The sequence below is a fragment of the Anser brachyrhynchus genome (genome assembly GCF_964034855.1).
Source record: "Anser brachyrhynchus genome assembly, chromosome: 1".
Taxonomy (NCBI): domain Eukaryota; kingdom Metazoa; phylum Chordata; class Aves; order Anseriformes; family Anatidae; genus Anser; species Anser brachyrhynchus.
This window is the reverse complement of record NC_137694.1, coordinates 131327501-131350171: the sequence shown is the minus strand read 5'-3', so window position 1 is coordinate 131350171 and position 22671 is coordinate 131327501. Positions and strand designations below refer to the sequence as shown.

At 39.5% G+C, this 22671-nt stretch overlaps 1 protein-coding gene and 1 long non-coding RNA gene across 2 annotated transcripts in view; both read right to left on the bottom strand.

Annotated features, from left to right (window-relative positions):
- VEGFD (vascular endothelial growth factor D) overlaps window positions 1-2200 on the bottom strand; it is a 29999-nt gene extending 27799 nt beyond the window's left edge. The window contains exon 1 of the mRNA XM_080552329.1: window positions 1539-2200. Within this exon, the coding sequence (XP_080408455.1) occupies window positions 1539-1628 (90 nt within the window). The 5' untranslated portion in view covers window positions 1629-2200. The remainder of the gene's footprint in view (window positions 1-1538) is intronic.
- A 1465-nt stretch (window positions 2201-3665) lies between these two features.
- Window positions 3666-21341, bottom strand: LOC308180658. Its single transcript, XR_013941093.1, has 5 exons — window positions 21264-21341; window positions 17934-18194; window positions 9975-10048; window positions 6925-6958; window positions 3666-4059 (listed from the first exon to the last, which is right to left on the bottom strand). It is a non-coding gene; the product is annotated as an uncharacterized lncRNA (long non-coding RNA).
- Window positions 21342-22671: the final 1330 nt, after the last annotated feature.

Sequence of the window (22671 nt, the reverse complement as noted above, 5' to 3'; positions counted from 1 at the left end):
TGGAAACTAACTTATTTTTGTTGAATAGAATACCCAATGTCTAGGATGGCTGCTTGAGAGTGGTAGCCAAATTACAATGAAAACAATTACAAACATGCCTATGTTGGCTAGGCAATGTCATCACAGTCAATAAACTATAAACCAGTTTAAATTAGCAAGAAGAGCTCTTGTATGTATGTGGGGCAAAATGGATATGGTTTCAAAATTTAATTAAAAGGCTCTTAGCTAACTAGCGATTTGCTAATAAGCTGAATAAACTTGTGTTCCACGTGAGGGCAGAATTAGCATCATTGCCAATTATACAGTGGTTAGTATTCTATATTAGAAAGTGCTTTCTGATTTAAGTAAAGAGATTCCTAAATGTGAGTAAACAGTGACTTGTCATGCAGTGCAATGTATATAAGAACGAAGGCAATGTATATGAGAATTATTGCACTGGTCTTCATGCCTTCCAAGTCTTGATAGTTAAGGTTGTAAATTAAAAGCTTGTGAATGGTGAGCAGGCAAAGGCTTTAGCCATTAGTCATCCTGAAAACACATTGCTCACCACTGCTAACTTCTTGTGCTGGCAACAGAAATCTGCAATTAAGTACATAATTTAGCCTTTCTTTTCTAAACCTCAGGTCAACATGCAGTGCAGTTCACAGAGTAGTGTGTGGTCATCTCTTGCAAGCAGGAGGTTTTTTGAAGTGAAAACAAAACTATTAGCTTGTTTTGCTCTGTCAGTGAGAAGTAATAATTTGTTCTGGACCACACACTGAATTAATCATTTTTGGACACACTACACATGCAGAATCTTGTTCCAGCTTTTGTTCTGATTTTTCTAAATGATTGTCCTGGCTGTTCTCACATTTTCTCAGAAAGTTAGACACAAAAAAAACATACTCTCTAGGTGAAACTTCAGCTTAAATTTTCTTGCATGCATTGCATTCAGAATAAAGGTTGAATTTCAGGCAGTGTGCTCTATTATTACTAGTTGCTGCTTATTTTAAAGTCTTGGACAACATTTCCTAGTAAAACAAAAGAAAAACATTTCTCAGATTTCTGGCAAACAAGTAAGCAACTGACGAACAAGTGTTTTTAGAGGAAAATTTTCAACACCAGTGTTCTTACTTCTGAAATCATAAATACAAAAGAAAAAAGTGCATTTAAAAAGTATCCCAAGTGCTCTGACTTGTGCTTTGCTTTGTATTTTCCTTTTGTCTTGCATGACTGATACTAAAAGTTTAATAAAAGAACAAAGTATATTAAAAGTAATTAATAATAGCTAGTAAAAATAATAAAGTAATAAACAATTAATATGTATTTAACTTCTATATAGACCCTCTTTTTTCTATGGCTGCTAAATATCCATGCAACTGAACAATCACACACACACACACAAAAGCACACACAACAAAACAAAACAGACAAAACAAAACAAAAATCAAACAAAAACAAACACCAAAACAGCAAGAAGCTCACCAGCTTGCACATGAAATTTATATAATTCTGGCAATGTGGATTATTAACCATGTCAATAAACAGAGATCACCTACCTTCACAGATCCATTCTCATACTCAGATCCTTGCAGCAAATGCAGAAAAGAAACTATGAAAATATTCACAGTTGCCCACGGTTTGTACATTCTGGTGTTTAAAATCCACAGGTTACTACGCAGTCGTTGTCACACAGCTAGAGGCGTCTCTTTTGAAATGCATTTCTCTATCACCAATGCAGACAAGAAAAGATTCCAGTTTTTCTGTCATAAACTCACAGAAGATTCCAAAATACAAGAGCAAATATCTAGCTCTTTACTCTTCTAAACAATTATTTTGAACAATTCACCTAGACAATGCAATTTCTTAGAGTAGATTTTAGATGCACTTGAAAGAAAATCATGATAAGGGTTTAAATAGATTTCTATCTGTATGTATACACATACACTCTCACAAATGATCAGGTTTGGATTCCAGTTAATGAAGTTAATATATCTTCCATCAAGGCACAAAGAGGTATTCAAAATCCATCTGTGGTCCAGAAAACTGCAGAAATCTGCTCTATTCTGTGCTCCGTGTTACAGCAGCCTTTTCAGATGGTAGTGTAATGGCCAATGTTTTGAGCTAGAGAGCTGTAATCCAACTCTGTATTAAAACTTTTTTCACAGCCTTCATGGAAGCTTGCAGAAGCATGTGTCTTAAATCTGATACAGACTTTGGCAGTAACACAGTCAAATTTTGGCTCTAATCCCATTTTGTCCCTACCAATAGCATAGCAGTTTTTAAACTAACTGATGCAATCTAGACTCCCATTATTTTAAAGAAGATTACCTGAAACATGAAACTTCAGCACACGTTTCTTACACAGCACACAGATTTTAAGTTCTTCCTTTTAAAAAAAGAGAGGGAGAGAAAGGAAAAGAGAAAGAAAGACCTTTTTCTTTTATGTGGCATAGGGTTTTCTGGATAGGTTTTTAAAAGGAAAGTTTAAAATTATCTTTAAAAACACACAGGATTTTGAATGTTTTAATGAAAGTTCAGGAAGCTAATGTATAAAAGATATATAAAGATATAAAAGGAATAAATCTTTTTTTTTTTTCCCATTTTCAGCAAAATAGAATCTCTCTTTCTGCCCCAAGATAAAAAGATCTGCTTGAATTTTCTCTGCACTTTTCCACAGTTCAAAACCAAAATAGATAACAAGCATTTAAACTTATAACATAGACAAAGGCTCTGATAATTACGTATGTTAAATCTTTATTTCTGTACTCATGTAGTATTTTATATTCAGGAGACTAGCTCCACTCTCACAGAGCTTAGGGTTTGCAGAGCTACAGTTGTTATCATAAAACAGTCTCGTAGCTAACACTTCACAGCACTGCTTTCCTACCTTTGACTTCCAAGCAGTAGCTCTCTTAAATACAAGCCACATTTCTGTTGCTATCAGTAAGGTTGCAAAATTTCTTCCTAAGTGTTCATCACAAATGGGTATCTTAGAGAAAATTATTTGAATCTGCTTTCTCCAGTTGTCGCCAGTTAACTGTGCCATTATGTTTTAAAAACATATATGCGACTGTATAATTTTTAGCGTTGTCTTTCACCATTTGTTTTGTGAAAGCAATTTATTCTCCCTTTTTTCTAGCTGGTGGCTTCCTCCCCCACCTACCCCACACTGGTTCGTGTAAGGACAGCAGGAGTTTCACTCTCTGAGCTATGTGAGAAAGCTCCTGTGCTCTGCGGACCTGCTTCTTCCCCTCCCATCTTGCCCCCCACCACACTTCCAGCTGTGTTCATGCAGTTTCACTGGCCCCACGCCACTGGGGACATTCTGTGTCATTGCTGTAGTTTGCCATTGAAAGACATCAACTATTTCATTCATCATTTCAAAGGAGCATGTTACCTCTTGCTTATGTACGGTCACTCTGACCTCATTTAGTTTCCCCATTTCCCTTCTGATGCCGATAGCCATCTGCTTGCAGGAACTGAAACCCTGCGGAACAAAGTGAATGCTCCTTAGCCTTGAGTGCGCTGCTTCAGCGCAAGGGACCAAACCCAAAATAGTCACTACAAGGTCAGGACTGCATGATAATAACTCTCTATTGACCTGTAGTTATCTGGAGGGGGTATCTGCCTACAGGCTTCTCTCATTTATGGGGATCATTAATTGAACACAGACACAGATTCACAACACAGGCAAGAAGCAATATATCCTTTGTGCCCTGAAGCCTGGTCACCAGGGTATTACTTACACAGCCTGTCTCCACCATGGTTCATGGATGAGCGTCTCTGTTCCCCTTGAAGGGCTGGTGAAAAATTTCGCCTTTTCTTCAGCTAGATCAGGTACCTGGAGCAAGCTTTCCTTCCAGCCACTAGTCTGGCTGCTTTTGGCTGGTGCCCTCGCACAACATCACTACTCTGCTTCATAAGGTGGCAGAAGCAAGGGACAACCCAGCAACAGCACAGAGGGTCTTGAACACCAGCTGTGGAATTCCTCCTGTATCCCAGTGGGCGTTTAACTGCTTATAGGAGGTGAAAGGGCTTGGAGGGATGGAGAGTGAAAAGGCCTTGTGGTGATATATTCTGCAAACCAGTAAGGAAAACACGTCTGAGAATGAGAGCGCAGCTCTTCAAAATGGGAAGAGATACAAACCCAAGGGCTCTCACACCCTCAGCCTCACGGTGAGAATGGCAGTGACCTTTCCGCCCTTGTGGGACCCACAAAACCTACTTCAGGGACTATTAACAAACTAGCACTAGAAAATCAAGGCTGTTTGTTTTGGAAACACTGGAAGGAAACACCTCAATAATGTTTTGTTTGTGTTTTAGTTCATCACTGCTATTTACCAAATTCAATTCTGAATCACAAAAGCATTTGGAAAGACCAAAATTACGTCTTTCTGGAAGCAAAATGTTCATCACAACTGTCTGCCCAGCTCTGGCTTCAGTGGGCTTCTTGGCAGGAATACTGAACTGAACCTCTGGCAGTGAATCAAATCCATTTAAAAGAGCAAGTTAGATGCTGCAGGCAGAAGATACACAATACTTAATCTCTCCCTCAGGGCTCAGACACAAAGACTTGCAAAGGAAGAAAAACACCTTTTTTAAACTGCCTGGACTTCAAATCTAGCTCAAAGTTGTTAGTGAAAGCACAGGCAAAGCAAGAGAAAACAGTTGTTAGGACAGCAGAGCAACTCTGATGATGGACTTTTGGGAATAGCTTCCATTCACTATCTGCCCTGCAGTCCCTATGACTTCCCCTATTCCTCTTGTCTCTCCTCTCCAATGCGGGATGTGAATACGGGCTCTCTCCAGCAGGGCAACCAGGCAATCAGGTCCAGTCAGCATGGGTTTATGAAAGGCTTGATGAACCTGATCTCCTTCTATGACAAAGTGACACTCTTGGTGGATGAGGGAAAGGCTGTGGATGTGGTCTGCCTTGACTTCAGTAAGGCTTTTGACACCGTTTCCCACAACATTCTCCTCGAGAAACTGGCTGCTCGTGGCTTGCACTGGCGTATGCTTCGTTGGGTTAAAAACTGGCTGGATGGCCGGGCCCAAAGAGTTGTGGTGAATGGAGCCAAATCCAGTTGGAGGCCGGTCACTAGTGGAGTCCCCCAGGGGCTCAGTGCTGGGGCCAGTCCTCTTTAATATCTTTATCGAAGACCTGGATGAGGGGATCGAGTGCACCCTCAGTAAGTTTTCAGATGACACCAAGTTAGGTGCATGTGTCGATCTGCTCAAGGGTAGGAAGGCCCTGCAGGAGGATCTGGATAGGCTGGACCGATGGGCTGAGGTCAACTGCATGAAGTTCAACAAGGCCAAGTGCCGGGTGCTGCACCTGGGGCGTAACAACCCCAAGCAGCGCTACAGGCTGGGAGATGAGTGGCTGGAAAGCTGCCTGGCAGAGAAGGACCTGGGAGTATTGGCTGATAGTCTGCTGAATATGAGCCAGCAGTGTGCCCAGGTGGCCAAGAAGGCCAACAGCATCCTGGCTTGCATGAGAAACAGCATGGCCAGCAGGGCTAGGGAGGTGATTGTCCCCCTGTACTAGGCTCTGGTGAGGCCGCACCTCGAGTACTGTGTTCAGTTTTGGGCCCCTCACTACAAGAAGGACATGGAGGTGCTCGAGAGAGTCCAGAGAAGGGCAACGAAGCTGGTGAGGGGTCTGGAGAACAAGGCTTATGAGGAGCGGCTGAGGGAGCTGGGATTGTTCAGCCTGGAGAAGAGGAGGCTCAGGGGCGACCTTATCGCTCTCTACAGGTACCTTAAAGGAGGCTGTAGCGAGGTGGGGGTTGGTCTGTTCTCCCACGTGCCTGGTGACAGGACGAGGGGGAAGGGGCTAAAGTTGCGCCAGGGGAGGTTTAGGTTGGATGTTAGGAAGAACTTCTTCGCTGAAAGGGTTGTTAGGCATTGGAATGGGCTGCCCAGGGAAGTGGTTCAGTCACTATCCCTGGAGGTCTTTAAAAGATGTTTAGATGTAGAGCTTAGCGATACGGTTTAGTGAAGGACTTGTTAGTGTTAGGTCAGAGGTTGGACTGGGTGATCTTGGAGGTCTCTTCCAACCTAGATGATTCTGTGATTCTGTGATCATCTCAAGCCTACTCTTCACACACCTTTCTAACAATTTTTTCTGCCTACTGCTGCACTGATAACAGTGTAAATAGTTCTCTAATGCTAACTCAGAAGTATTTTGAGATTATACTGCAGGTTGCCTGCAAGAGCAGTGAACAAACTTGCTGTCTGACTGGATGCCTCCTACGACTATGACCTATGTTTTCTTTTACTATCTAAACACAAATTAACAGTACTAGCTTTTGTTTTTATCTCCATTCGCTATTGTAAAACCACCTGCTTAGTTCTGTGCATGACTCTGCTCTGCATTTTTTTAAAGCTAGCACTGTAGAATGAAGTACTTCAATAAATATTACGTGACTATTTGCATTACTGCGCTTTGGTAGCTGAATATACAGCTCCATTGACACCAACAAAGCTAAATTCTGTTAAATGAAATGAGTCTTCATACTTTATCACTTGTGGCTAAGCAGTTGTTTCATACTATGGTAACCAGTAAGCTCTTTGCAGGAAAAACTTAAAATATTTGTTTTAGTCTATTTCAAATATTGATCAATGCTGAAGTCTCAAATGGATGAACAATACTTATGAAAACAAGTTTAAATTTCTATCTATAAATATTATATATTATTTATTCAATATTATTGCATATGAGCATATGAGTCTTAATTCCAAAGTAACAGTTTCACATACATTGCACAGAACCCCAGTTCACTGATTGTCATAAATTGTTTTTTTGATAGAAGAGAACATAAAATAAATAAATAAATAATAAGGTACATATACCTAGAAACAGACTAATCATATTTTACTGATACTTTTCTCTAATTTGTAAGATAGATAGAATATGCAGACCAAGTACAGCTTACTTACCAGGACTTCTTATTGAGTTGCATAGCAGGTTTGGCTTTAGAAAAAAAAAAAAAAGATAATACTAGTGAATGGAAAAAAAAACCCACCATATTTAGCTTATAAATTTATTGCATGCTTGCATACCCAAAGAACAGAAGAATTTATTGGCAATACTGAACAACCTATATTCTTCAAGCTGAAGTTCTTTCATCTGATAAAATAAATTCCTCTTGTTATCTGAAAATAGCATACCTGCAGATAGGTCCAGACCCGTGTCACTATTTGCCAGACAAAACTACTAGGGAAACATCCCCAAAAATGTCTTTACTGGGAGAAATGTAGCAAAACACACACACAAAAAAAAAAAGGTACTTCAGACCTTTTAACACAAGAGTACATCATGAATCAATAGGAATACTCAGATAACATAACATTTGTGAGGATATGTCCTAAATAAACTCTAATTTAATTGATCAGTCTCAGATAGCAAAATTTAAATTGGAGATCAATAAAGGCAATTCATTGCCTTTACTTCAAATATTGTATTATTCCATTAGATACTTTGCACTTGAGAACTCCGCACAGCTTCAAGTCTCAGCATGGAGTAATGTTCGTGGAACTAATATAATTCCCAGTGAAGGTCATTAAGTAAGTATTTGTAAGATGATTCTATGAGCAGATCTGTAGATTCCCTCTAAATAATCCTTACACAGAGGAACTTTTATTTTCTTGAAAATTACATAGAAAAAGAAAAAGTAGGTCAATTAGCTCAAATACTGCAAGCAAGAATCTAACTTATATTTAATATAACACTCATGATGCAGCAATTTGAGGCCACTGACTTAGTACAAAATACTAAATTAATTATAAATTGTTATGTAGTTATTAAAAACATGTTTAAATAACACAAAGATTAATATAACAGCTACTGGAATCAGAAATTTCTGCCAAATACCAGAGTGTTCAGAACATTGCACTAAATGCTAAGCTGGATTGATAGAATTAATTTAGAGAAACACGCAAAATCTAATAGCCAGATTCATGACTAGGTGCTGCTGAAGTTGTACTAGTGTGGTGGTGGGACAGCGCCCACCAGGCAGCCCCAGGACCAGCCCCACACACCATCCAGGTGGCTGTGGCACCCCATGAGGTTACGCTTTAGCTACTCTTCAGTAAGACAGCCTCATCAGCTACTTGCTGCTGTGAACCTGGAGCTCAGTGCAGGCTGAAAAACCTGCCTGAAAAGTGGTCCGCGTAATTGGGCATTGGGCATCCACTGCGCTCCAGGCTGAGGCGGCTAAACCACTATCAATAGCCAATCTAGATAGATTAAAAGTCGGTAGGGAATGCCTGCACAAGCTACAAACACACCCGCGGCTAAAGGGCAGACATGCTCTCAGATTTAACGAAGGCGAACCGCAATATCCATGGGTTCAGTTCTCCAATGCGCCGCACCGAGGCCTAGCTCAGAGGAGGGACTCTGCTGTTAACTGCGTGCAGCAGCAGGAGAGCTGTCAACACCAGGCAGATGAAAAACACAGACATTTGGGGCTGAGCTTCTGAGTGATGAACACACCTTGAAACTGCTCTGTCTTTGAAAGGCTCTACCCCAGCCTCATGAAGGGCATGGCTGCCTTCACATTTCTAACTTCACAGTGGGCATGGCTGCAGCGATGAGTGACAGCTTTACCTAGCAAAAGTACGAAGAAATCAGTGTTTCCTTGGTGTCTGTTTGTGTAACTCCATCTTCTAAGGAACCTAAACTACGTTGTCCCTAACCCAGAGAGCCTAATTTATCTCTGGATTCCTGCAACCCAGTATCTACAACAATGGGAGCTTGGCTTGTCTTTACCTCCACCTGTATTTACATAACTGTTAATGAGGACACAACTGGAACAATAATCAGACTTTAATTACAGAAACATATAATATCATTCACAACCCCTGATTTCGCCTGTGACTTATTCTAAGTCCTCACTATTTTTTCTATAAAAGAGTGAGGCAAGCTAAACGGGAAGGTAAGAGTTCTCAAAGGTAAGGAGAAGAAAGGAAAAGAAAAGAAAGAGGAAGGAGTGAGGGGAGAAGGGAAGAAGAGGTAGAGCTCTGACCAGGAAGCAAATGTCATCCTTTACACCTATTGTAACAAGGGTTGTGACTCCAAATTGACTGTGAAATGCTCACTGACAGGGGGGTTTGAGTACATCAAAGGATCCGTAACTTTACAAGTAAGGTGCCTAAAAATGCTCACAAAGCCAAGAAAGGATGCAGATACCAAGAGAATGAATTCAAAGTCAATAGTTCAATATCTACCTTTAATCTGAAGCAATAGACAAGTGAGGTATAACTGCAAAACACAATGAGTATCTAGACGGATGAATCCTGGCTGGATTGTGAGCAAAAATAGATGAACTCTTGTGTGCTTACACAGAAGAAAATGGTAACAACAGTCATTTGCTCCAGTATGCATATCACTGTTGTTAAATCATCCTCGGTCTTAAGGGTATGCACAACTTGCACCAACTTGTATAACTGAATAGACAATTGTTGTACTATACATATCAAGCCTAGAATTTCTCAAGGGAAAGATGTGACTACAGATGACATCAACATCTTTAACCTTTCAAACTCTGGGAAATGTCTTGAGTAAGTGAAAGAACCTTATCTGCTCCTCCTGCACACCAGGAAAAAGTCTCTACTGCAGCTGAGTACAAGGTAGCATCAGCTGACTCTTCAGTCAGAACAAAATGTTAGATATTTCCACATGGAATAGAAACAATGCAGCCTGTACTTTAAAACTTTCCATTTGCTCATCCAGCACAGTAGAGTTCTATGACAATAAAACTGAAGTGGCTGCAAGCTAGATGGTGGCAGCAGAGCATCTAGAAGACATCATGAAGACCGACACATCCTTCTTATGACCACAGTTGCACCATAATACATCAATTAGCCGAGAAAATGATCATTTAATCAAGCAACTGTTACATTCTCAGAGACTGAAGAAGAAATACATGTTACAGACCTTGTCAGTTGAAGCTAAATTCATACAAGGTTATTTTCTGAAGTGGTCTTACCACAGGAGTTATCCTTCAAGTCTTCCTGGAGATCTTTACCCAACTCATCATGACACTTCTTTGAGGTAAGCAGGCTTTGTGAGAAAAGTAGAAAATGCAAGATTAATTTCATCTTTGCATTTCAGACAACAGGCTAGACTTTGCCAACATAAGCAGTCAATGGAACTGTAGTCATGACTTAATCTATCATAATAGGGCCACAGGAAAAAAAAAAAAAAAACAGTTTCCGAACTGATCATATTTACCTAAAGCATAAATTAGCCATTGTCCTTTTTTCTGGACATTTTAATTTTATCCAGTCAAAAAGAAATGTTCTTAGTCAAAAGTAATATAAAATACCTCAAATTCAAGCACCTGCCTAATTCTGTTGTCCAGTCAAGAAGATGATGCCTTGGAATAAGCAGAAACAACCCCTTGGGAACATTTTCTGTGCACAAGTCCCAAACTCTTGACCCACTAGGTAAGGCCAGAGTATACTGTGACAACATGCTTACCTCTCAAGGCCAGCAAGAAAGTCAGAGAAGTCTTAAAAGATGCCAAGCCATAAAAACAAATAGCTTAATGTTGCCTAATCCCCGCTCTCTGACTCTCTCTGTCTTCATCAAAAAAAAAAAAAAAAAAAAAAGCATTTTTTCCAGGATCTTTTAGCAGTAAAAATCCATCAGAACAACTATTTTGACCCAGCATTTCTCCCAAATTAAGACTCCACTCCTAATACAGACATTTTCACAAATAAGAGCAATTAATAGATGAGAGAGAACATACAGAGAAGTAGAAGCTTGGAGGTTCAGAAGGAGCAAATTTTGCTACAAGTCCTAGACAAAATGAAGTTAGTTTGTGGGATGTATGACAGCAAGAAGGTGCCAATAGAAGGGTTTATACATTTATTTTCTACAAGTGATTTCCCTGCTTACTTTGTAACACCCTGAAGCAACATCCTTGAAGTAATATAAATATATGTAATAGATGGTCTGAGAACAAGTACAAGGATCATCGTAACTGACCTTGCACCCTGAGAACATGCACATAGTGGTTTACAATGACAGCTGAGCCCCCACAAGTTAATCTCAGGACTCGTATCCATTTGAGGGCACTTTACAGTCACACTCGGTAATCTGAAAATAAAGCCCATCTGGTGCAACTTAAAGTTTGGGGATTAAATATTTGTTATTTACTTTTGGTTTAACTCCTTTAATATTCACAAACACTAGGCCAATAAAAGGATAAATCAGCTCCCTGACGTCAGCAGCAAAGAATTAATGATCTCTCTCTTGAGGATGTTTAGAGAAATAAATGTATACTTTGAAGTGTATATATTACAAAGTTCATCTCTGGCTCTAACAGGATGATTTTTTTTTCACACTTAAAACACAAACGTACTTCTATCCCTTTCCAAAAAAAACATGCTTCCTGTCTTTATTACTTCCTATTGCTATCAATAATGTATACTGACATAAAAATAGTTTTTTAAGCTCACCTTCCATTTCCTATTGAAAATGCAATAAAAGATGGCCTGCCAAGTGGCTTTTGTGAAGAGTTTTATACCCAAATTGATGGTTCTACTCCAGCTCAATCTGCCTGTCAAACCATGGTCAAATGAACACTTCATATCCATCATCATCTGTTCAGTGACCAACATGAAATGATCTATTTATCTCTAATTTCCCATTATTGATATCAGGATTCAGAAGACCAGGTAGCATCAAGGCTTCTCAAAGGACAGGAAGAATCCTGAAGAGGCACAGAGAGTGCCCCAACTTTCTTTCACCTTTTTGTCTACTGTTTTCAGGCCTAATTTAACATACACACGTTATTTATTTATTTATTTATTTATTTATTTAGGATCAAACCCCTGACTGCTCTTACCCTGGTCTGCTACCAAGTGTAAGATTCTGCAGCTGTGTTCAGATAACACAAAAGGCCTGATGTATCACCTACTAGTCATGGTGTTCTGGAGTAGATGAGCTCACTTGGCCATACAAAACATGAGATTTTAAAAAGAGTATTTTACAATGTCACAACAGCTCTGAGTGTTAAATTCAGACCTCCTCATCTGTTTGAGAAATACTTTGTTAGTGGCATTTGATGAATACGCTATGAACTTAAGCCTCTACCACAGTCTTTTGGCAAGGCAGTTAATAACAAAATTGTCTAGGCTTAGGAGGGCTGTCAGGGAATTGGAAAGCAATTTTATGTTCTTTAAAAGAAAAAAAAAAAAAGGAAAAGACAAGAGACAAGTAAAATGATGAGATATTCTTAAATTCACATAAACTGCTAGGTTAATCTTTAAATGCAGTGAAGAAATTTGATAGGAAAATTTATAATATAAAAAGTGAACACAATTTAGATTCTGAAATAGTACTTACTTACAAAAAGTACAAAAGTGGAAAAAAAAAAAAAAAGACATTAGTCCAAAAGAAATTAAACCTAAAGAATCAAAAATCTCCCAGGAATGCGTCACTCCTGTAGCAGGCTAGATAAAGGTAGCTGAAAATATAATATTTTTGACAAGATTTAAAACACTGAAAAAAAAAAATACGTGATCTTTTTTCTGTACCTAAATCTTCAAGTCTTGCTCTTGTGATGCTTTATGTTTGACGGAATATTCTTCAGCAATAAGATCGCTAAATATAAGAGAGAGATAGTAAAGAGGCTGTTGACTATGGGACCTCTGCTCCTCTTCTCTGGTTCATGACTGCTTTGCTCCCTGGTCCTGTTTTAGATCACTCCGGTTAGCTCACTTCAAGACAACACACAGGCGTCGTTCTGGCAATAGTTCATTTCAGAGACCTCTTCATCAGTGAGGAAGACCATAGCAAGAGGATTCTCTGGTTCCCCTCACCTAGAGCTTTACGACATCTCCAAGAAGGTTTTGCTTCTTCAAACATGCACAAGTATCTTCCTGCCATGGCCCACGTTATGCCATATACATAATTATGATCTAATAAATAAGTCATTAAGGTTAATGATGTTGAAAAATTCATAAAAATGATTGTTAATTATGATTTAAAAGCACAAGAACATCACGTGGAGCTCAGACAAGATGGCTGGCCAACTACTATATAGCTTGGTTTCAGCCAACTGCTCAAAAATACTAGTCTGATGTGTTGGCCTGAAGCAATCTGGGCATGAGTTTCTTGGACTCAGGGAGAGGTCCTGTCAGTGTTACTCAGACAGTCCAAGTGACTACCAGAAACTCAGAAAATGTATGCAATTAAGAATGTTTTTTGCAGACTGACATTTTCTATGACCTATGATGCAATCAACAGTGACTACGGATTTTAGTTGTCTTCTGACACTGAGGGACCAAAGCAAATACAGTAAATGTATTTCAACAGATAATTACTTATGAATCTTTCTTCCAAGCTGGACTCCATGTTAAGAATATTTATTTGGCATGCATTTATTTGGCACCACCCCACCCACCATTGTTCCGAATAAAATAAAGGGCACTCAAGAGAAAGCAGGACACAGCAAAAGAGCAGATGATACAGAAAGGGAATGAGAGGATACCAACATGATGTAGATTCATCAAGACTCAAGGTGAGTTAGGGTCACTACTTTGCTTCTCCTAAGAGAGACTCTATCATCTCACCAGTCTTGGGGGACAGGAAAAGTAGGCAATACACAAGGCAAACTCTTCTGGAAATCAGTTAGCTTGTTAAGTGTAACTGCAGGCCTATTATTGTTCTCCTATTATTCTATTTGGGGAACAAGAATAACTTTATTCTGGCTACTTAAATTTTCAGATTTTTCAAAAGAGATTTAAAAGGAATGATCAGACAGAGTTAATCTGTTCCTGCTGATGTACATGGAAAGGCCCCCTTTCCAGTGCTGACTTCAAAATTAATGAGGAGGTTGAGAGATTGGTATGTATCATGAAAATTAAGAAAACAATGAGCAATTAGTAAAAGCACAGCAATTCAGGAATATTTAGGAAATTTTTGTTCCAAAAATTCTGAGAGCATGTTTATAAATGTATATATTAAAGGTTGCAAGAAGATGATGAGCCCACAGTTACGGCTTATGGCAACAATGTCAACAACTCTCATCTCAGTTTTATCAAGAAATGTCCTTCAGGCTGCAATTATTAGGGCAGAGCTACCTTGTTTTCAGAGTGAACTGTTACCATCAGTTAATACACTATGTGATGAAGTTCTGGTTTTTGTTTAGCATCATCAGGATCTTTGAATAAAACAGACATTTAAATATGAAAATAAATTATAGGAACTGAGTTTTAAGTTATGAAAGTATTTTTTCAAAAATCTCCAGAAAATGATTTTGCTCAGAAATATTATTTAATATAATCAGTTTAAAATCTTAACAATTTTTTTTTCTCAAATATGTTCAAATTCACGGTTTCTCAAAGTCAACCCAAAATGTTTCAATAATGAAAGAAGGCCATTTTGCCTCTACTTGCAAGCTAGCTCTGTGCAGCCAACCTTTTTGTCCAACACTGGAAATGAAGGATGACCCAAAATCTTTTGCTATTTAATGGACTATGGGTAAGAAATGACTGAAATACTCTAATAAATACTTAAAAAGGCATGAGAAGATGATACAAATCAGAGGAGGTTGTAAAAAGTGTATAGTCTTACTCAAATAAGACCTTATGTTCTTAGGGCATACATTGTCAACACAGAAGTGTTCACAAGGTCCTCATTGTTACTCTGGATTCATTTCATACCTTTTGAATACCTTTTTCCAAAGTGACGCATATGATTTTATGTGAAGTAATCTGCAATTTGGGTATATCAGCAGTTCCCTCTTAATAAAGAATATATATACTTCCTGGACATCTCATTTTCTCAGATCCTTCCAGAGAATTCTGAAACACCTAGCTATATAAACCCAGATAATACATGTAAGATGCATTACTATTCATACATAAAGTACTTACAAAAGGCCACAGAGTATCATCAAAGACAATTACAGAAATGTTCACAGGCAATTTTTATGATACTTTATGAATTTGATTATTTTTTGTAAATCATAAATGTTTTGAAAGACATTTTACATGTCTTTCACTTATAGATACGGCCAAATCAGATAAGAAATATTTTCCATTGCTTGACCTGTGCCAAGAATGCTAACACTACAGTTCATAAGGGTCTCTACTGAGAATAGCTGTTCTAAATATGTGGTTAAATTACAACATCTAAACATCAGCAAAAGCATGCAGAAAGCTACCTGGAAAGGCTGATTTTCATTTATAATTGTAATATTTTCATAGGGTATGACAATTATTGGTTAGTTCCCACTGGGTCTGCTTCCTTCCAAGGCTGAGGATTAAGCAGTAATTCACAACATTTTGAGGCATACAGACCAGATCAATTAAACAACAGCATATGTATTAAAACTGATGACTGCTTCTTGGTTGGAAGTACTGACCAGACTTAGAGATTGTCCTACATCTCTTAGCAAGAAATTTAGGATTAAATACACTAATAGGGAAAAAATAGAAGTAAAAATAAAAACGTCCCTGTGTTTGAATCACCCTGGTTATTCATCTAGTGTACAGACAACCAAAGTTTTCATGAAGATGTTGCTTCCTTTCGTGCATTTGTAGGTATGAAACAGGACCTCAGATATCCTTGCCATGGCCACATGCTGCCTCACTGTATGCTGGTGGGTATATCCCCAGAAGGAAACTGCAGCACCAAAATGGGCAGAAGACCATCCCTGTTCTCAAACAAGTCAGAAATGAGTCAGGAATTCTCCACCCTGATCCGATTTCCACCCTCTGGGATATCAGAAAGCTTACAGCACGGTGATCTACATCAGCGATGCTCTCCCCAGCAGGCTGTGAAAACCACATAGTTAGTCACAATTTACAGCTGAAATCACCACCTGCAAGCGACTGATTTTTGTCAAATAGCAAAACAGTGGGATGCTGCAACACACTGCCGAGGCCATTCGGCTGGAAAGCTGCTTGCTAGGGCACAGCTTTTCTCCATCAGGTTGCTCGCCAGGGGTGGTCCTGCAACAGTGTGCAGGCAGGGGCACCCGCTGAGTTGAAAGGGTGTAGAGCGGTGGGTCCGAAACAGCTCCAGCATGTGGTAAAACAGATCTGATAGATGACATGGAGCATGTAAATAATAATCTCTTGACATAAGCCTGTTCTGTGCACATTTGTGTTTAAAACTCAGCAGTACCAACAATGTTCTGAGGCTGAGGAGGAAATGAAAGCAGTGAGCTGTCAATCCACCAACACATTTTTCTGCTCAGCCACAGACTGTTGTTATTTTTATTAAGAGCAGCATCTTACATATTTATAAATCTTGTCATCTCATCTTTTGCCAGGAAGTCATGTTTGGAGAGCTGAACAGAAGCTCTGGGGAGAGCTCAATACAGAGATTTACCAACATACCCACCATCGGGTTTGGTATGAATAGAGGGTGTCAGCACTGAGATACAATGAGATGCGAAAATCAAGGTTAGTGTACAGAGTTTTAAAAAACTTACAGAGAGGTCAGCACTGGAGTGGGCTGACTTATTTCACAGGCTTGGACAGTGAGCTGCCCAGGCACAGGTGGCCTCTTTGGTTACTGTCTGCAAGCCTTCAGGTACTGCTGCCATCTGAGTGATGGGTAAGAGCAGATATGCAGAGGTGTCTTTTTTCCTAATTCCCAACAACACAGACACAAATGAGGCCTGTGGTGATACCTTCCTTTGTGAAATGCTTTACAACACCATGAGGCAGATCTCCCGTTGATACAGTTTCAATATAGGTAACTTAATGCACCCCTGTTTTCCAAGAATTTCCACCCGTGTCTGTCTCTTCTGAGATCTATCATGTAGCATTAACCTCTAGCAAAGGATTTCCCTGTAGATCATTTTACTCTCTGTTTGATTTGATCTCTTTTTTTTTTTGGCAAAACATATTGCTTTCATCTTTAGAAGCTTAACCTCCGTCGTTATTTCCCCTTGTTTCCCAGTCACAATTTAACCATGCAGGCTGTGGTGGGGATTACTTTAAACTGAGAAAACAATTTTGTTCTGTATTGAACTATGCTGCTGTACTGCTGGGAGAAGTGATTACATTTAATAGAAGCTGTGGCTTGCTATTTGAGATGTATAGTAGTTTCACTGGAGATATTATACTGGATCTTACACACATATCTGTTATATGCCCAAACTCCACAACTGGTACATGTTTTCTAATGTTAAGAGGTGTTAGAAGGAACTTCTTTTTAATTATTAATCAAATTCTGAAATGTGGTGTGCCCTTTGCACATTGAACTATGCTTTACTCTTTAATGCAGCCAAGTTAATATTGCTATCAAAATTCTAACTTTGCACTAAAGGGATTTCTGATGGGTCAATTTTTCAATAGTATGAGAGTGAGAAACATTCATATGTCTACAATATGTAAACATTCACTGGCTACTAACAAGCTAACAAACACCCTTTTCTTTTTCAGGGCTACTACTGTATCAGAAGTAAATCTGCATTAAATCAGCTGATAGGAATCCCACTAAATTACACCGACCACATTTCCTGCATTCCCTCCATGTGCTGTGTACAAGGAATCATTTCAATCCCTGGTGAACAGCTCTGACAGTGGAATACGGAGGCAAAGAACGCAAGCTCTGAAATTCTTAAAAATGTCATCTCTTCTTTAAAATGTCATCTCTTTTATTCTATGCCTTCCAAGTCTCCATTTTCCTCTTCTCCCTATTCTTTTATGCTTCTGCATTTTTTATTATTACTATTTTTTATGAAGGGCATACCTTGGTAATTTTCTTTTACCTTTTTCTCCACCTCCCATACTTTTAATTCTATAAATACATACTTTTGGAAAACCCCTATGACCCTTTCAAAATAACTTATTTCCACCCACCATTAGCTCCCAAATCATGGTCTGATTCCTAAGTAACACTAGACTCCAAATTCCTCACCCGATCCTTCCTTTATGAACATCCGTTTACACCAGTTCTAACCCACTTCTGTTCTTACCTTGCAAATTGATTTTGGATGCCAGACAATCTGCTCCTCAAGCCAAATTACAGACTGCTGGTTTTGGCTCAGTACTGTTGGCTGATACAGTTCTCCAGAATGACCGAAAAGTGTTAAGTCAGTTCAGATCTCCAGAGATGGCATTACCACAGAGAACAATGCTGCATGCTCCTGAAGGATTTGTTCTTAGAAAGGCACTTCAGGTTAAAGAAACATCTTCCAACTTCCCTGTCAGATGAACAGCCCTGTTGATTATGAAAACTGAAAGGATTTCACATACTTGTTTTGCAAGGGACTGGTTAATGGTTTTGAATTTCTCTTACATTAAGCAATAAAAATAAATCAGCCTTATTTGGTTTTCCTTATATCTGTGTTTTTGTCATTTGCAATTTTACATCATCACCATTTAACTAAACACTATGATATTTTGTCTGCGAAGATGTAGGAAAGTCTTCTCACCATATTTGAAAATAAATAAATAAATAAAATGGGAGCATTTTCTTTTTCTTTTTTTTTTTTTTTAAAGTTTTAGAAGTATTTTTGAAAACTCTCAAATGCTGGAACAAGATTTACAGGACATTGTTCACTGAAGGGTGCTCATGGCAAAATAGAAAGCTAAATGCTTCTCGCCTTCAATACACCAAGTCCACCATCAAAGCAACAAACATGCTGAAAGCACTGCAAGAGTGATAAAACACCCAGGGAAAACATAGACAAAATGAAACAAACAAACACTGTGCTGTGAACACAAATACAAAGAACAATTAGGATGAAATTTCTTTTTAAGACATTTGCAAACAAAATAACAATAGTCTTAGCTGGAATACGCAAAATAATCTCAAAAGAAACTATCATTTAAATTAAACCTTACTCTACTTTCAGGTCTCCCAAAGAATCTCATTGCATTATATCTCCTCCAGATTTTTTTTAAGCAATTATGTTTTGTGTAATTTTATGTAATTATGTTTTATGGTGATGGGCAGAGGAAAAAGCAACACAGGGTGGCTATTTTAAAAAATGGGGACTATCCATGTAGTATTAAGTTTGCAGACATAATGATATTGAATTTATCTCAAAAGCAACAGGTCAAAAGTAACTTATTTTATGGCAACTAGAGTACTACTCCATTACCTCCACTTATTGCACTCATACATTCACAGAGAGCTGTGTTAGAAACTCCAGTTCTGTATAAAAATGTGCATGGGAGCTTCATTATGCAAGAAGGAGAAAAGTGAGTCTATTTGTGATCGAAGGGATCTGCCAAATCAGAGCCACCAACTCCTAACTCATCCATAACCATAAGGTCATTCAAGAATAGCTAATTTACTCTGACCCTTGGCTAAATTTATCATATTTACTCACTAGGTTCCTGTTACTTCATGTGCCATGACCACCTGCAGTCATTCTGCTAGCAATTCAAAGACAAGATCTGGTAAGCTGATTACAGCAATTGAATACAGTCTTGACCACTCAACTACAAATCTATTCATATACACCTGTATGATGCATATAATGTATAATTTGGGGTGATTCACTTCCCAACTTTATTATTGTTCTAATACGTAATTTGTGATCTGTGCCCATAAAGGCAAAAGAGCTCACTGGTGGTGTTACATGCTTGTAATACTTGATATAATCTTGTTCCTCATCTGCTCTTTTTATGTGAAAGCAGCTAACAACTGTATCTTCTATGGCAAATAAGATCAATTTTTTATGCAAATCAAAACCACGGTAGTGGATAATAAAGAATTCCCTATTATACAGCTAGCAGGGAAAAACGTGTTACAAATGTGAAAGAATAATGTGGTGCTGAGATTCTGCTAATCTTGAGGGCAATCTTTGACTGACATAACTAGTACATGGTCTGTGGAGACCTGTTCCCAAGAGGGGAGCTATCAGGCACATGAAGGCTGCAGGATGTGGCCCTGGCTTCTTTCCAAGCCATGTGGAATGCACTGCTTCCAAACCCACAGCCTTGCTTCAGCTGCCTTGTACCGTGCAAAAACATCTGTTTTCTGACAGTACAGGCACTGACCAGCTGCTTAACTCTTATATGTGCCTGTTTTAAATGAATCACTCGTAATTAAAGCAACTAGGTTCCTGAAAAGTCATCTCTAATGGGTCTGTGGTGTTCTTCTTTTTTTGTTTCCTTTCACTCCTGTGTGAATTCTCTGATGAGAATTGTGCGTGAAATTTTCCCTGATTTTAAGCCACCTGCAGCACCCTCTCTCATGGGGATAGTAAGAGTGGAGTTCATACTGCAGTCTTCCTCAGTAGAGGGCTCTAATAGAATCCCCATGCCTGTTTGCAGGAAATTTGCATTTCCACTTGTGTAATTGTTTGTGAGCAACCTCCTTCAGTCCCTCTATTTGAAACTAGCCAGTGGGTACTGTCCTTCTGAAACTGATCCTGCGGGGGCTGCCCACAGGCAGCAGCTCTTCCAGCACTGCTCCCACACGGCTCCATACCACGGGGTCCATCCATCCCCCAGGAGCAAACTGCTCCAGCACGGGTCCCCCACGGGCGGCAGCTCCCCCCAGACCCCTGCTCCTGCGTGGGCTCCTCTCCACGGGCTGCAGCTCCGGCCCGGGGCCTGCTCCTGCGGGGGCTCTCCATGGGCCGCAGCCTCCTCCAGGCCACATCCACCTGCTCCACCGGGGGCTCCTCCACGGGCTGCAGCGTGGAGATCTGCTCCATGTGGGACCCATGGGCTGCAGGGGGACAGCCTGCTCCACCAGGGGCCTCTCCACAGCCCGCAGGGGAACTGCTGCTGCCTGCCTGGAGCACCTCCTGCCCTCCTGCTGCACTCACCTGGGGGGCTGCAGGGCTGCTTCTCTCACATTTCCTCACTCCTCTCTCCCAGAGTTGTCCAACAGTTTGTTCCTTTCCTTAAATCTGCTCTCCCAGAGGCCCAACCAGCATCACTCCCTGCCTTAGCTCTGGCCAGTGGTGGGTCTATTTTGGAGCTGGCTCTGGTCTGACGTGGGGCAGCTGCTGGGTTCTGCTCACAGAGGCCACCCCTGCACCACACCAGCTACCAAAACCTTGCCACATAAACCCAATACACAAATGGAGATATTCAGTTCCCATCTACAGGAATCCAGCTCCCACCAAGCACTGTGCTACTCTGTACCTGAAGCAAAAATTGGCACAAGTAACTGCCTTTTTTGACTTGTTTCCAAACAATGGGGATGAAGAACATTGCAAAAATAAGTTGTTTCTCACCCCATAAAGTTGAAATTCTTCACCCTGCTATGACTCAAACCGAGGTCATTACATTCCTCTTCTTCTCCCACTTTCCTACTCCCAAAAAAGTACTAAGCTTCTTACCTTTTGGACAGCTGCACAGCCTTAGCTTTTTTTTGTCCATCCTGAATCTCAGTTACGCATTTTGTGTTTGCATGTGGCTAAGGAAGAAGTAGGGAAGAAAAATGTTATTCACATTCATGGAAGCTATTTTTAACAAGGTATACTGATCAGGTAAGACACTAAATTATTTTTCAAAATATACCATTTAATTGGAGAAGGAAAAAAAAAAACTAGTTATGTTCTACAAATATCATTCCTCAATGACAATTTGAGTGAATTTTCATATGTAGTGTATTTTAAAGAGCTTTCGAGATATAAATTTTTTCATTACATAAGTAAAAGACATATATTAGAGAGAAAAGGGAGAGATCAAAAGGTACAAACAGAGCTCTACATCAGACTTGAAACACTTGTAGGGGTACGGGTTAGCTACTCCACCACATACAGTATCCATAGATGAATGTCTTTTGCAGAGGGAAGGGTCAGTTTGGAAGAATGTAGAAGAGCTTGAAGGCACACTCTCTTAACTGTCATGTGCCTACTAAAATACACATACCAAAGAATATTACTGTGATACAAAGTGACTAGCTTGTAAGAGGAGGTGTAGGACCACTGTTCAAAAACATTTTGCTTTCCTTTGTTCCTCATAAGAATGCTCCAATATCCTAGATAAATGGAATAATAGTTGAAGAAGAAATTCACATTAGTATCATTACAGCTGTGGTAATAGTAACTACAATGGCAGCTGCATAAACATAATGTGGAAATGGAGAAAGAAAAATTCCTAGCAAAACCGGAAGCCAAGACATCAAACAAACAAACAAGCAAACAAATAAAACAGATGGGAAATTTGGCCGACATAGAAAATTTTTAGGTTAATATTTAGAACATTTCCTCGCTCTGCATGTTTCAGAGGTGTCTCTTTTCCTTCAGATGGGTACATTGAGCAGAACTATGTAATGTCCCTCACAAAAGGAAAAGGTCATGGACAGCAGTTGCATCTCCTTTCTGCTCAACAGCTCCAGCACATCATTTTTCTCTGTATTCTTGACCTATTTATGTATCTGTGAACTCTTCAGTAAAGCATCAGGGAATTTGAAACAGGAGAGAAATTGATAGCATGTATAGAGAGACGTGACTTGTTGCTGTCACCATTCACATAGTGAAGTAAATTAAGGGAAACTTAGAAGAAATACAATTTTGAGCACCATTACTTTTCATGGGATATTCCACACTTGACTTCATAGATTACAGGCAAACTAGAGGAGTGACCACCCTTGGCCTGATATTCATTGGCAAATGCTGGTGGTCAATGGTTTACCTCACATTGGTTGTCCTTTTAGAAATCAATAGTAACTATGAAACCTCATCCATGCAAGTGATGTGACCAGAACTTGAATAAATAAAACCAATGAAAATATCCGCTAGG